At 38.6% G+C, this 16,781-nt stretch overlaps 1 protein-coding gene across 11 annotated transcripts in view; it reads right to left on the reverse strand.

Moving 5' to 3' along the window:
• FHL5 (four and a half LIM domains 5) overlaps positions 1 to 16,781 on the reverse strand; it is a 57,730-nt gene that overhangs the window by 10,531 nt on the left and 30,418 nt on the right. For 6 of the 11 annotated variants that reach the window (XM_070074634.1, XM_002714592.5, XM_008263234.4 and 3 more), the window contains 3 exons: positions 5,200 to 5,370; positions 4,166 to 4,340; positions 2,320 to 2,489 (listed from right to left, as the gene is read on the reverse strand). In XM_070074634.1, the coding sequence (XP_069930735.1) occupies positions 2,320 to 2,489; positions 4,166 to 4,340; positions 5,200 to 5,358 (504 nt within the window). In that variant the 5' untranslated portion in view covers positions 5,359 to 5,370. Of the gene's footprint in view, positions 1 to 2,319; positions 2,490 to 4,165; positions 4,341 to 5,199; positions 5,371 to 8,437; positions 8,521 to 10,941; positions 11,038 to 16,781 lie in introns of all 11 variants that reach the window. The other 5 variants (XM_051855450.2, XM_070074630.1, XM_051855452.2 and 2 more) reach the window with 2 other exon arrangements.

The raw sequence follows: 16,781 nt of genomic DNA on the forward strand, positions 1-16,781 counted from the left end.
AGTAAAGCAATTTAAAATACCCCCTACTGACTTCAAATGACTTACAGCAGGCACAGCAGAATTCATGATTCCTTTGATTTGTTTGGTCAAATGATTAGCAGGCAATGTTTAAAAGATTAAAAGCTTGAAAAATATATTCACAGCAAAATAAAACTTGGTATATACACCAAAGACTGTTTAATGAGGAAGAAGAAACTCTGGAACATTAAAAATAGTTTGCGTGTGATTATATTCCTTCTGAAGTGGTAGATGGCTAAGACGAAGTCTAATATCTAAGCTTGGTTTTTTGCCACTGATCAATTCTAGGGTTTAGAACAAGTTTCTTTTAGTGCAAAGTAGAGGCAATAATGTTTTTGTGCTAAGTAGATCACAAACGAAGTTTTGAAGAATACATTTAACTCTAATTGAACCCTGAGGAGTTTGAGTTCAAGGCACTTGTGGTTTGAGGTCACATGCTTTTTAGTAGAAAGTAACTTTTAGGGTAACAAAATAAAATCTATGGGAAAGTGTTCTAAAGGCATGTTATCAAATAGTTTTTACTAATCTTTTTCTTTTAATATTTGATATTTGATTTGGATTGAAAAAATTTTTATCATAGAACATCTTGAACAAAAACATTTTATCTAGCATTCCTTAAAGGACTTGTGGTTGTAAAAATTAAATAGAAAGTAATCTGGCATATCATTATCTTTCTACCACACACAAAAAAATTAATAAGTTTTTGATGATTTAAAATGATATTTTAAATGTAGTTACAAGCTCCCATAACCTGGAAAATGCCAGCACTTTGGCCTAGACTGCTCAGCACTGATATACTAGAGAGTTCTCCTCTTGAGTCCTTACATCATTGAAAGAAACGTCGTACCATGTCCAGTAAATTACTTTAGGATAATTTCCATAATTCTCTTTAATATTTTAGTCTGAATCTTTAAAAAATGATGCCCCAAATCAGTAAATTTGGCTGTCTCCCAGTACAGTGAGATAAATATCCTCAAGTTATTTCAAGCATCTGTTTTAAATGTTTACCATTGACTCTGGTATTCAATTCAATGGAGTTTTGTGAATTACAGGGTCATAAAGTCTGAATGTCATTTATAAAGGTATTTTTAAAGTAAATGTATCTTGTAGAGCAATCAAGGTCTTTGGGTATAAGATGATTTCATATCATATCACATTATCAATTATAATCATCAGCCATCATCACATGTTATTTAATAATTATACTTTAGGAAAGTGTTTTAGTGTTCCTTTAAATGCAGTACTGGTATTGCTCAAACATGTAAACAATTATTTAACATGTGTTTGTACATGCATGTGTATTTGTACATGTACCTCTAGGAAGTGGTGAGGAAATTTCCACTTGCCCAAATGAAAATATACAATTGGTCTTAAGATATCTGCCAAAGTATCCATAGACCAAAAATGTTTATAAACCATTGTACTAATCCCCATGTGTTTTCATGATTCAGCTTTCTTATCACAATTTATAGTGTTGCTTTAAACTTATGATGGCTCACAGGTCACAGATTTCTTCAAGAACATCAATATATATTTTATGAAATACAGACAGGCTTCGTCAAGATGACAGGCGTGAGCTACTGTTTCACATAAAAGCTTAGTGGATAAAAAAGAATTGGACAAAGTTTACTTCAAAAGAATAACTTTTTTCCAGTGGGAAAATGTGTTTTGAATGGAAAACCAAGTTTGAAGGCCCTACATTATCCGGTGGGGCTGGAAGTGAAGTGACTTGCAGCTTTTAGTTCTCTTTCTGCTTTATGTCCATATAACTTCCCTCATAATACTGTTATCTCTTGAGCCTACAGATCTACTCTTTGGAAATACAATAGCTTCAAGCCAGGAAGATATGTGCTTAGCTGGAACATAATGTGAGGAGTTAAACATCCTATTTAAATTGGCTTCCTTTGTCATTCTGTAAAGCAAAGTCACATTTCTCTGAAGTGGTTAACACTGACTGGATCAAAAATTGTATTCCAAGAAATATTCTGCATTCAAAGAGAAATGTGTGCCTTCCTCTAGAACAGATGATATCTTCTATAAAAGCAATGAATGGAGCTAGAATATCAAATCAAGTAAGCTGTTTGGAATATTAAATCATATTCTGGGTGAAATGCTATGGTTGAGAAAAATAAATTGCTATCCTTTTTGTGACAGCTAGTGGCTTCTGACATACTAGAATTCAAAACTGGCACAAATGTGTAAAGGCAGACCTGATAGTATGGATCTATTCCAAATATATGGTATAGCTAAAAAGCAATGGTTTGGAAGGTTCTACAAGTTGTATCTTCTGTAGATAATTACCTTCTTACAAAAGTTGCAATACTGAGCAAACTCCTTCTCAAAACAGGGCACACAGTAATTTCCACTCTCTTTGGAGATCAAAGGCTTTGTTCCTATTGGTTGTCTGCAATGCTCACACACAAAGCAGGTTTCATGCCAGTAGTTTCCCTTAAATTCCATTTTGCGGGAACCTGTATTCCAAAAGTTAGTAACCTATTAGTATAAGTCAAGCATAATTAATTTTCTTTAAGAAATCAATTCTCTCAAAATGTGTAGCTTTAATGTTAGGGGCATTAATTGTCCTTATATTTCTAAAAGCTTGCATTTGGGGGAGTTCAGCAATGATGATGGTGAATCCTCTTATTGAAACTACTCAAAATCCCATATAAGCTGTGGTTTGGAAATATGAAAGGGCTTCAAGTAGAGAGGCTGAATGGCTGCTGGAGGTGTAGAAAAATTGGGCCATCATAATTATTCCAGGGATACTAAGAATCCCGAGGGCACAAATCATGAGATGTATATTGTGCAGTTATGGCCTCCTATAGATCCTTTGAATCTTACTGAAAAGCACAAAGAAAAATATATCAAGCAAACAAACAAAACAGGAGGGGGTATGGCTCTTGCTCTTATCATGTTCTTATGCTATTCTTCATAGGGTTGAGAAGAGGATCAACACAGAGAGAATTAATGTTTACTCAAAGTGGAATGATTTGCATGGACCCTCGTCTACCCTGAGAGGAACAATGAATGGCCCTTAACCCCCTTTGTGTTAAGTTACAAAATGATGTTTGATCCAACCTCTTATGATCTTTTTCTTTTTCTTTTAGTCTCTCCTTTCTCTCTCTTTTTTCTTTCTTTCTTTCTTATTTATTTATTTATTTGAAAGGCAGAGTGACAGAGAAAGAGGAAAAGACAGATGTAGATAGAAATCTATCATCTCTATTTCATTCTCCAAATGGCCACTACAGGCATGGCTTTTCTAGACTGAAGCAAGAAGCTTTGAACTCCATCCAGGTCTACCACATGGGTGAGAGTGGGCCATCCTCCACTGTTTTCCTCGTGCATTAGCAGATAGTTGGATTGAAGCAGAACATCCAGGACTCCAACCAGTGCTCTGATATGGGATGCTAGCATTGCAGGCAGAGGTCCAATCCATTGCACCACAATGCCAGCCTCCAGTGAACCATTCTCCCTGATACCATTGGTTATGTCTAGGTCAGGGCATTTGGTATAATGTTACTGGTATGTATTTTATCTTTACTCTGTGGCTCAGGTTCTGGTTTAGAATGTTTCTTTGAATTAGGTTTATCCTGAAGATATCCAAACACTGTAATTTACCTTTTCAAGAATGATGAATGAACAATCTTTCATTTCTTTTTTTTTTTTTTTTGACAGGCAGAGTGGACAGTGAGAGAGAGAGACAGAGAGAAAGGTCTTCCTTTGCCGTTGGTTCACCCTCCAATGGCTGCCGTGGCCGGCGCTGCGACCAGCGCACCGCGCTGATCCGATGGCAGGAGCCAGGAGCCAGGTGCTTTTGCTGGTCTCCCATGGGGTGCAGGGCCCAAGCACCTGGGCCATCCTCCACTGCACTCCCTGGCCACAGCAGAGGGCTGGCCTGGAAGAGGGGCAACTGGGACAGAATCCGGCGCCCCGACCGGGACTAGAACCCGGTGTGCCGGCGCCGCAAGGCGGAGGATTAGCCTAGTGAGCCGCAGCGCCGGCCTACAATCTTTCATTTCTAAAATCTACTAAATGCAATCAAGGAAGAGCAAAAAGGTATCTTTCTCAAACCCACGGTATTGTGGCTGGCACTTAATGAGCAGCCCTGCAGCTACAGTTAGAGACCAGAGGTCCCTTGAGAACTTACCAGGCATGATGGTCCTCTTGCAATGGAAGCACTTAGAGGAGCACTCGTTAGAATAGCACTCTGTGCATAGCAGGCGCTCATCCTTGGCAGCAAAAGGCTTTTCCACCAATGAGTAATTGCATTTGGAGCACTTGAAGCATCCTTCATGCCAGTGCCGGCCTTTGTAACAAAGATCCTTTGAAACAGTAAGTAGAAGCTGATTAAATGTGTTTGTGACAAAACTGGTCATTTTATAAGAAGAGACTGAACACTCCTGGGACTCTAGCACCAGTAGATTATGTTAATGGCTTGAGGGAAAACTGTTACTGATACTGTTACCCATTAAAAGAAGATTCTGGATTATTAAGAATTAGAGCCTAAGGCTTTCTTGGTTGGTCACTAAAGGCACTTGGAAAATAAGCTGACTCTTATTTCTTCAGATTTTCCCAATTTCCTTTTATAAACTTCAAAAAAGTTTTTTCATGCAAGGGCTTTTTATTTTTTGGTTGCAATATTCTATTATTCTTTCAGCTTAACAAGCAAAAATAACACTACCTAACTAAAGCAATGACAAAAAAGGGATATGTAGGAAGGAAGGAGGCATGGAAGGAAGGAAGGTAGGAAGAAAGGAAGGAAGGAAGGAAGGAAGGAAGGAAGGAAGGAAGGCAGGCACATAGAGGAATGGGTGGTATAGGTGGGAGGTATCAGACAGGGTACAATGTGGTTTAGTGTAGATGCTAATTTTTAAGTCAGAAAACACAGACTTTGAATCTTTATACCTTTAATTTTTTAGAACTCTACTTATATCCATACCATTCCAGAAATAGCTTAACCTCTTTAATTGTTAGCATTCTAAACTACCTCATAAGATCACTTTAGGATTCAGATATATGTTGTATTTCAGAGCACTAAGCATAATGGCTGGGACAGTATTAATGGTAACTTCTAAGATTCTTATATCAAGTAGTATAAAAGTAACTAAAGGCAAAGAAGTATTCAAAAGCAATTATCTGTTGCTCACATGTAGTAATTCTGTGAATTGAGGTGAAACATACCTTGGAATCTGATTCAATTGGATCTTTGCACTTCTCACAATAGTTGGAGAAGATACGATCATAACAGGAGACACAGTATGGATTATCATCCTTTAGGACATACTTCTTTCCCAGGAGTGAGGTTGTACAATATTGACAATCAAACTGAGTAGCCATCATTTTGGTTAGATCCTGTAAATAAGAAAACAATTCACGTATGTAAAAAAAAACTTTTGTTTTTAAATGATAAACCCATAATACAATGTGAATGAATCATTTGAATGAATTCATATTTTCCTTAAGCAAAACTCTATTACTTTAGGAAAATATGTTTATAGTCATGGTGATACTTGGAGTGATTTAGTAAAGCCTACTCTAAATCTTGGCTGTTCCTGTGTGTTTTGCTTAAAAAAAATACATCAAGCCAACAGCCAGATTATGAAAAACATCTTGTATTCATCATGAGCTAATGTGAAAGTCAAGGAAAATATGTTATTTGTTGAAATAGCATGGCTTCACCTTAAGAATATGAATATGAACTGTTGATAGGGCTTTTTAAAACTTTTATTTAATAAATATAAATTTCCAAAGTAAAGATTTTGGATTACAGTGGCTCCCCCCCCATAACTTCCCTCCCATCTGCAACACACCCATCTCCTGCTCCCTCTCCCATCCCATTCACATCAAGATTCATTTTCAATTATCTTTATATACAGAAGATCAATTTAGTATAAATTAAGTAAATATTTCAACAGTTTGCACCCACACAGAAACACAAAGTGTAAAGTACTGTTTGAGTACTAGTTATAGCATTAATTCACATAGTACAACATATTAAGGACAGAGATCCTACATGGGGAGTAAGTGCACAGTGACTCCTGTTGTTGATTTAACAATTGACACTCTTGCTTATGGCGTCGTAATCACCCGAGGCTCTTGTTATGGGCTGCCAAGGCTATGGAAGACTTTTGAGTTCACCAACTCTGATTCTCTCCTCCCTTCAGAGAAAGGTACCTCCTTCTTTGATGGCCTGTTCTTTCCACTGGGTTCTCACTTACAGAGATCTTTCATTTAGATTTTTTTTTGCCAGAGTGTCTTGGCTTTCCATGCCTGAGATACTCTCATGGGCTTTTTCGCTGGATCCAAATGCCTTAAGGGCTGATTCTGAGGCCAGAGTGCTATTTAAGACATCTGCCATTCTATGAGTCTGCTGTGTATCCCGCTTCCCATGTTGGATTGTTCTCTCCTTTTAAATTCTATCAGTTAATATTAGCAGAGACTAGTCTTGTTTATGTGATTGATAGGGCTTTTTTTAAAAAAAGATTTATTTATTTATTTGAAAGTCAGAGATACATAGAGAGAGGAGAGGCAGAGAGAGAGAGAGAGAGAGAGAGAAAGAGACAGAGAGAGAGAGAGAGAAAGAGGTAGGTCTTCCATCTGATGGTTCACTCCCCAATTGGCCACAATGGCCGGAGTTGCACTGATCTGAACCCAAGCTTTTTGGGGTCTCCAATGCAGGTGGAGGGGCCCAAGTACTTGGGCCATCTTCCACTGCTCTCCCAGGCCAAAGCAGAGAGCTGGATCAGAAGAGGAGCAGCTGGGTCTTGAACCAGAGCCCATATGGGATGCTGGCACTTCAGGCCAGGGTGCTAACCTGCTGCACCACAGCGCTGGCCCCAATAGGGTTTTTACTGTCATAACACAACTTTGCTGGAGAGTTCTGGAGGGGGAGCTTGAGAGAAATTAAATTCACTTCAATGCAAATAAAATTAATAATTGTGTGCATTATAATTTTCTTCTGCATTCTTTTATTCCTATAATCTTTACTGGGTACTTACTTAGAGCTCTTCACATCAATCCTATATGTCTTTATTTTCCATATACCTCATTTGGGTATCATGTTTTTGCCTGTGGCCTCAATCATCTTAAATATAGTGAGGCTCCAACATTTCTGCTTTTTTATTTTTTATATTTGCTAGCTTGGGTCTTCTGAAAAATTCTGCTTAAATGTTTCACACCAGGCCAACTAAATAAAACTCTTCAGTAGGTAGGATTTAATTCAAATGTTAGTCTTTGTGACTAGTATTGAGAAATTTTCTAAATGTAGAAGTACAGATAAAACAATGAAGGGTAGACAAGTGCTACAGGTTTCTTCAGGCTTTAGGGCTAAAGTAACAGGTAGATAGCATAAAAAATAGCATTAGCATCTTACAGAATAAAAAACCCATATGAAACATAGAGCCAAACCAGAATAAGAATTCTCATTATTTTATAAATTTATGGATGCCATTATGAAACAAAATATATAGACTTCAAATGTCTTAATTAAATATTGTGCATGAACTTTCATTGTTTCCAAAAGCAGTCACATGGATATTCCTTGCAAAGAAGATTTACAATAATTTATTTGAAGCTGCAAATATTTTCTAATCCTCTACTGTAAATTCTTTTAGTTTTAGCAAAAACAGAAAACCAGCTAATTTATATGATGCCTTTTACAGTATTTTTGGTAGCTTGATTTTATTACATTTAACTGTTTTTCTTACGTATTTTGCCTCCTCTATTATCCAGCAGGATGTTTTGCTTAATACACATTGTTGGAGAGGCATCAAGACGGCAGAATAAGGAGGGAGCTTACTGTTCTAGTCTAAGGGAAGATGGTTAAAAAAACCTGGAGGGACTGGAGTCTCAGGGAAAAGTTAGGGGGAAAATGGCAGAGGAAACTCGACGCTAATTAGAAGGACGTGCACAATTTAGGACCCCAGCAGCCAAGAGCCTCAGCATCAGCTTTGGAGAGTGAGGTAAGACCAGACTGCAGCAGCCCAAGCCACTGGCAATAAAGCTGCAGGAAGAGCTTGGCTGGGAGCCCTGTGGGGGACAGTACACCTGCCAACCTAGAGGAAAAAAAAGGGGGCCAATTTTTCTCTCCCCAACCACCCAGCACCAGTATACTGTAGCTAGCTGAGTGGGCAGGCACCATTTTAGACATATGTAACAGCCGTGTCAGCTTCTGTCCATGCCCTCAGCAACCAGCCAGGAGGAGATGCCTGAGTCTGGCTGGGAGAATTGACAGGGGGCTGGGTGCTCCTGACTGTGTGAGTGTACAGGATATATCTGGGTCTTTGGGCAGTCACTCTGGGTGGCTCCACACACTCAGTGCTCCCTGATTCCCTGGTGAGGGTCATTGCTGTGGGATCTTTGCTCAAACTGAGGACTGCACAGATTCTTTGTGTGCAATGAAGATGAATATTGTACTCACTGAGGCTAGCACCCAGGCATTGGTCTTCTTGGAGGAAAGGAGGTGAGGGTGACTATGCCAATAGAGCTGAGCAAGCATCCCCTCTGATTAAAAAAAAAAAAAAAGAAGAAGACTAAGAAGAAATTTGGAAGTCATCTTGGACACTCCCCTCACCCTGGAGCACTGAACAGAGCTCCCTGGCCACACCCAGCATATGCCTCAAGGTATTCACTGAAAGAGCAGACACTTCACGAATCCAGAGACAAAGACCAAACATAAAAGCCATCACAGGAAAAAAATAAACAAGCAAGTATCCCCATAAATGCCTAAAAATAAATGCAGCAATTCAAGAAACAAGAACAAGGAAGACAACATTATGTCCCCAAAGGAACACAATAACACTTCAATACTAAAATGTGAAAATGAAGAGATTGAAGAAATGTCAGGAACAGGATTCAAAAAATTGTTCATAGGATTACTTAGAAGTAATCAGAATCAAATTCATGATCTAAAGAAATACATACATGATATGAAAAAAATTTTCTCATGAAATTGAAATTTGAAAGAGAAATCAAAAGGAAGTATTGGGCCGGCGCCGCGGCTCACTAGGCTAATCCTCTGCCTTGTGGCGCCAGCACACCGGGTTCTAGTCCCGGTTGGGGCGCCGGATTCTGTCCCGGTTGCCCCTCTTCCAGGCCAGCTCTCTGCTGTGGCCAGGGAGTGCAGTGGAGGATGGCCCAAGTGCTTGGGCCCTGCACCCCATGGGAGACCAGGAGAAGTACCTGGCTCCTGCCATCGGATCAGCGCGGTGTGTTGGCTGCAGCGTGCCGGCCGCGGCAGCCATTGAAGGGTGAACCAACGGCGAAAAGGAAGACCTTTCTCTCTGTCTCTCTCTCTCACTGTCCTCTCTGCCTGTCCAAAAAAAAAAAATTAAAAAAAGGAAGTATTGGAAATGAAGAATTCAATAAAACAAATAAAAAATGTGATGGAAAGCCTTAACAACAGAATTGGTGAGGCAGAAATAAGAATATCCAAGTTAGAAGACAAATATCTGGAAATTTTACAGTCAGATGAAGAAAAAGAAATAGAAGAAAAAATTAGAAAACTAAAAAACAATGTTGGAAATCTACTATCAAAATATTCCAAGTCTTGAGAGAAAAAAAACTGTCAACCCAGAATACTGTACCCTATAAAGCTCTTATTTATAAATGAAGGTGAAATAAAGACCTTCCATAACAAACAGAAATTGAAATAATTTGGTACCACTCATCCAGCCTTATAAAAGATACTTAAGAATGGGCTACACACAGAAATGCAGAAACACTATGAAAGAAGGTGAAGATAGAAATTTTCCCAGTAAAGGTACAAAGGAAATCCACAGTAAACAATAGGAATATTTATGGAAAAATGGCAGGGCCATGTCATTACTTATCAATAGTCACCTTGAATGTAAATGGCCTCAACTCTCCAGTTAAAAGTTACAGATTGGTTGAATGGAAAAAGAACAAAAAACCAAAACAACACCCATCTATTTGCTGCCTACAAGAAACACATCTCACCAACAAAGATACACACAAACTGAAAGCGAAAGGATGGAAAAACATATTCCATGATAACAGAAACCAAAAAACTGCTGGTGTAGCCATCCTAATATCAGATAAAATAAACTTTAACACACAAACTGTTAAAAGAGACAAAGAAAACACTGTGTAATGATTAAGGGATCAATTAAACAGGAAGATGTGACTATGATAAATGTATATGCACATAATCACAGAACACCTAGTTATTTAAAAGAAATATTGATGGATCTAAAGGGAGACATAGACTCCCATATAGTATAATGTAGAACTTCAATACCCCACATTCAGCAATGGACAGATCAACCAGACAGAAAATCAGCAAGGAGGGCTGGAGCCGCGGCTCACTAAGCTAATCCTCCACCTGCAGCGCCGGCACCCCAGGTTCTAGTCCCATTAGGTATGCCGGTTCTGTCCTGGTTGCTCCTCTTCCAGTCCAGCTCTCTGCTGTGGCCTGGGCAGGCAGTGGAGGACAGCCCAAGTACTTGGGCCCTGCACCCGCATGGGAGACCAGGAGGAAGCACCTGGCTCCTGACTTCAGATCAGCGCAGCACACTGGCCGTCACAACCATTTTGGGGGTGAACCAACGGAAGGAAGACCTTTCTCTCTGTCTCTGTCTCTGTCTCTCTCTCTCTCTCTCTCTAACTCTGCCTGTCAAAAAAAAGAAAGAAAGAAAGAATGAAAGAAAGAAAGAAAGAATGAAAGAAAGAAAGAAAGAAAGAAAGAAAGAAAGAAAGAAAGAAAGAAAGAAAAGAAAATCAGCAAGTTAATATAGTTAATCGACACTATAGACCAAATGGACCTAATGGGTATCTACAGAACTTTTCATCCTACAGTAGCAGAATATACATTCTTCTCACCAGTGAATGGAACTTTCTCTAAGATAGGCCACAGGCCAGGCTATAAAGCAAGTCTCAACAAATTCAAAGGAATCGAAATCATACCATGCACCTTCTCAGACCACAGGGGAGTGAAGCTGAAGATCAACAACTTGAGAGTCTTTAGAACACAGCAAACACATGGAGACTGAACAGTATACTCTTGAATGAATAGTGGGTCGTAAAAAAAAATCAAAAGGGAAATTAAAAACTGTTGAAGAACAGTTTTTTTATACTATTTGTTGAAATCTTTCCTTAGTATAAAGTTAATTGATCTTAGATCAAAAATAAATCTTAGCAAAAAATAAGAACGGTTATAGGAGAGAGAAGAGGAAGAAGGGTGGGAGTGAAAGTGGGAGGGTGGATATGATGGGAAGAATCACTATCACTGTGTTCCTAAAGCTGTATTTTTGAAATGCACAAAGTTTGTATACCTTAAATAAAAGGTTTCTGGGGAAAAATACACATTCTTACTCATTCTGTGTATAGCAGTTTCACTGTACTGCTCTTTGCTTATAAGCAGAAAAAAGACAGAGATGTGGAAGATGTGGGTCTTTTCCCAGGATAGATGAAAATTCAGACTAGAAAGTTCCCAATGGAACATGGCCAGAATCGTCCAGCAAGGAACATTGAATTCCCTATCTGATTAATTTCACAGAAATGTCCCTTTCCAGTGAGTACAAACACATTCAAAGGGTTGCTAGATGCCAGAAAAAGCAGGGGAGTAGATCTAATTCCCTTGAAAGGTTTTAAATGCCTCTTCCACATTTACACATTTACTGTGATCAAGTGTTTATCTTTTAATAGTGAAATAAGGTAAGCATCTTTAACACTCATTGCTGAATATGAAAGATGTCATTTTCATTGTTAATAATGTATATAGCCTTAGATGTAAATAATGGCACCATGAAGCATGTTGGGGGTGGAAACTTTTAGGCTACTTCTTTTTCATGATACTTTTAGTACATAGTAAAATTAAAAACAACAAAGATTACAAAACTGGTCGTACTTCCATTGTTTATTTTAAACAACACTGTAAACACAGTACCTGTGTCTCTTGGGGTGATCTGATTAAAAGTCTGAAGTTAAGACTGGAAAAGCACACCATCATTCCACACCTACTACAATGCTGCAGTAGCTGCTAGGGCTGAGGTAACAAAATGCCATAGACTGGGTGGCTTAAATAATAGAAATTTGTTTTCTCACAGTTGAGGAGGCTGGATGTCCAAGATCAAGGTTTTGGCAGGCTTGGTTTTCCTAATCTTCTCTTACTGTGTCTGCAAATGGCCTTTTCCTCTATGCTTATACACCCCGGGTATCTCTTCCTTCTCATAAGGATTTCAATCATATTGGGTTAGGGTCTTACCCTTGTGACCTCACTTAACTTTAGTTATTTACACAGAAATTCCAACTCATCTCCAAATACAGTCACACTGTCAATTAGGGCTTTCACATACGAAATTGGAGAGGCACAGTCAAGTACATGATAGACTTTAAAAAAAAAAAAGTTAGTAAGAAGATTTGGTGAAGTGTGGAGAAATTATAACCCTCATACACTGCTGGGAGGATGGTAAAATGGGACAACAACTTTGGAAAACAGCCTGTCAGCTTTTCAAGAGATTAAACACAGAATTATGATATGAACCAGAAATTTCACTCTTATGCATATACTTAAAAGAAGTGAAAACATGTCTATTAAAAAAACTTATACATGAATATTCATCCTACAATGTAGATGAAGCTTAAAAACACTATGTTAAGTGAAAGAAGTCAGTCATAAAAGGTCATATGTTGGGGCCAGCGCTGTGGCGTAGTGTGTTAACGCCCTGGTCTGGGGCACCGGCATCTTAGATGGGCGCCAGTTCGAGACCCAGCTGCCCCACTTCCGATCTGGCTCTCTGCAATGGCCTGGGAGAACGGTGATAGTTGGCCCAAGTCCTTGGGCCCCTGTGCCTACGTGGGAGACCCGGAGGAAGCTCCTGGCTCTTGGCTTTGGATTGGCAGAGCTCTGGCCATTGTGGCTAGCTGGGGAGTGAACAGCGGATGGAGGACCTCTCTCTCTCTGCCTCTCCTCTCTCTGTGTAACTCTGATTTTCAAGTAAATAAATAAATCTTAAAAAAGAGTAGCAATATTACTATTAGATAAAAACATTATGCTTATAATAAGAGAATAAAGACTGAGCACATTTAAATGTAAGAAACTATAAATGAAAGTCACAAGCAAAGTCTGAAGCAGCGCTAGTGTTCCATGGAATACTCATTTGTGAAATGCTGGCATGGGTAAATCTTTGGTGTATATACCCAAAAACAAATGAAAATATATTAATATGGAGCACCTAGAATAAAAATAAGATTTAACAGAGATATGGATGAGGTTAAAACAAGAGAAGTTTATGTAAGTTTCATATTTAAAATTTAGAAAATATACTTAAAATGTAATTTTTGTGAAAAATATGCATTCTTCAATTTTTTCAGAAAGAGGAAGAAAAATTAATAATCTAATACATGAGTGTAAATATTTATGATTAAGTCCCCCCATTATGTAGACCCAGGCACAAGTACAGTCAAATCTATCACGTGTTCTTGGAACACAAGAGCTTCCTAACTTCCCGAGCCCTCACCTCTATCAACTCTCTCCAGGATTCCACAACTTTCCAAATGGTCTCAGCTCCAGTCCTGCATCCTTTCCTATACAACGAGTAAGATTCTGCTGATAAAGAAATCTGATCATATCACATTTCTGCTTAAAACTGTCTGGGATGGACTGTTTGGCCCAACAGTCCAGAGTACCTGGCTTCGAGCCCAGCTCCATCCCTGATCTCAGCTTCCTGCTGATTTGCGCCCTCAGAGGCAGCAGCTGATAACCACTCAAATACCTAAGTTCCTGCCACCCATGTGGGAAACAGAGGTTGAGTTCTTAGCTCCTGGTTTTGATCTGGCCCAGTCTTGACTGTTGCAGCCATTTGGGGAATGAATCAGTGGATAGAAGATCTCTCCATGTCTGTCTCTGTCTCTCTTTCTCAAATAAATAAATAAATAAATAAATAAAATTCAAAAAAAGTTAAGACTGGATGATCTTTCCTCTATTTCTATTGTAATGACATAATAAGCCTTGCTCCATAGAAAATTCTTAAAAGAACAGACCAGGACTCTTCATTTTTCAAAAGGAAATGACCACTTCTTATTCAATTCTGTTTTATAAAAGCAACACCAAGGAGTTGGGTAGTGGGAGAATGGAATCAGCCTATTATATCAAAAACATTTTGAATTTGCTTTATGGGACTATACAATGAGAGCAGTTATTTAGTCCAAATAAACATTTATTGAGTGCTTACTCAGTGATATTTGAATATTTGAAATCTCTGCCCTTAAAAAGTCTGGATTCCATTACCTTAGTTTCTTTCTTTTTTAAAAAATATTTACTTATTTTGAAAGTCAGTTACACAGAGAGAGGAGGAGGAGCAGAGAAAGAGAGAGGGAGAGAGAGGTCTTCCATCGACTGGTTTACTCCCTAATTAGCCACAGTGACCAGAGCTGTGCCGATCTGAAGCCAGGAGCCAGGAGCTTCTTCTGGGTCTCCCACGTGGGTGCAGGGGCCGGAGGACTTGGGCCAACTTCTACTTCTTTCCCAGGCCATAGCAGAGAGCTGGATAGGAAGTGGAGCAGCCAGAACTTGAACTGGTGTCCATATGGGATGCTGGCACTGCAGGCAGCAGCTTTACCTGCTATGCCACAGCACTGGCCCCAGCTTAGTTTCTTAGCAATATTAAATATAAAGTCTATCACTTAACTGTGGCAATGTGAATACATTCAAATAGTTTCTTAAAAAACAAGTGTTATAGTCATATAAATGATATAAATTTTATTAGAACTATGTAGATTTCTTAGAGAACTAATGGAAGGAAGAATGAGATGAGACATTTCTAGGAATATTAAAGAAATTCAACTTGAAAATCTCTTGAAAGGAAGGAAGGAAGGGAGGGAGGGAGGGAGAGAGGGAAGGAAGAAGGAAGAAGGAATGAAGGAAGGAAGGAAGGATAGAAAGACGAAAGGATTAATTTTGACTTATTAAGGAAGAGGAAAAGACAGGTAAGAGAATGGCACAGGTTTGTATCTGAAGTTGCAAAATGGTAAGTCTTGAGGGACAAGTCTCACGAGGACACATTAAGGAAAAAGGAAACCTTGAACCTTCAAAGCTTTTTGAAGCTATATAAACCTCTAACATCGTAGTTCTAAATAGGCAGACAGAAGAGGTAACTATAAACTTTTTCAGTGAGATTACTTTTTATTACTCTATTGTTTTCCAAAGCATCACACTAGACTTTCTCCACTTCTTACTCGCTAACATTAATACTTTAAAAATTCATGGAATGTGCCCAAGAGGGCAGGCCAAATGGCTTGTTTTGAATCACTCGTTAATAATTAAAGCCATAGTAAAGAGGATGAGGAGCATGTGATTCTTACCTCAGGAATCCCTCTCTGGGTGTTCATTTGTCAATGATACTGGCAACGTTTTTGCTTTTAAGTATACAATGTCCTTAAGCAAAACTGATTCATAATTATGACTCACAAGAACTATTAATATTAATGATGTACCTCATTGGGCAGCATTCAGTGTTTTTAGAAGTGAATCTAGAAAGGCTAATCATTCACTTGGGATATATCATTTAGATATTCTTTTCAAACTTCTCTCAAAGTCATTCTGAAATTGATACAACATTTGAACCCAAAATTTTTATCATTGCATATTAAGACTTTAAATGATTCATTTAGAGGTGTATTCATGTACCAAAGAATATGGACAGAGGGGCTTATGCCCGTGGCACAGTAGGTTAATCCTCCACCTGCAGCGCCGGCATCCCATATGGGTGCTGGTTCGTGTCCCAGCTGCTCCTCTTTGAATCTGGCTCTCTGCTGTGGCCTGGGAAAGCAGTAGAAGATGGGCCAAGTCCCTGGGCTCCTGCACCCACCTGGGAGACCTAGAAGAAGCTCCTGGCTCCTAGCTTCGGATCGGCGCAGCTCCGGCCTTGCTGCCACCTGGGGAGTGAACTAACGGAAGAAAGACCTTTCTCTCTGTCTCCCTCTCACTGTAACTTTATCTCTCAAATAAATAAATAAGATCTTTAAAAAAAAAGAATATGGACAGAAATGAACAGCACAGAAATCCAATGACATGAATGTACTTGACTTATTTTCTAGTTCTTTCCTTTAGATTTTTCTACCAAGAAGCATGTACATTTATTCATAATACTTTCCATAGCTGAGAATGTTGTTTCTTTGGTGTTACTTTAAAAGCAGATATAATTTTGTGTCAAGTGGTGAGTTACTAATGTTGTGAGTGTACTCACTTGCATTTTTACTATGATGGACAGAAGGAATACACTCACAAATACGTTTAAGATCATATCAAGCTAGAAAGAGGCCAGGACTGAATGCCATGTTTCTTGTGCATGCTCTTGTTCATAAGGCACCATTCCTTTACTCATGCATTCAGTAGACGTGTAAAATGTGAGTTGCAAAAATATCTGCTAGAAATTATAAAACATGTGAAAATAGATTAGACTCACATCCCATATGCAGAGAGCTTATAATTTAGTAGGACGAGTAATGACATTTTATAAATAGCTAAATAAAAGTTAGAAAATGAAAAGGAGAAACGAAATTAAATCTTATGAAAATTAAAAGGAGAAATGAAATGAAAGGTTATAAGCATTTAGAGCAAAGCTCTAAACATTGGGTACACATTCAAATTTCAAAAATTGCCAAGTGAATCTCCACTCCAAATTGATTAAATTGGAATTTCTGGGGATGGGACTGAAAATAAGTCATTTTTCCCCCAATTCTTACGTGGTTCTGATGTTCAGTGAGGGTTGAAAATCAGCAACCTTAAGAAGTGAAGAGGAACA

Source organism: Oryctolagus cuniculus, chromosome 5 (assembly GCF_964237555.1).
Source record: "Oryctolagus cuniculus chromosome 5, mOryCun1.1, whole genome shotgun sequence".
Taxonomy (NCBI): Eukaryota; Metazoa; Chordata; class Mammalia; order Lagomorpha; family Leporidae; genus Oryctolagus; species Oryctolagus cuniculus.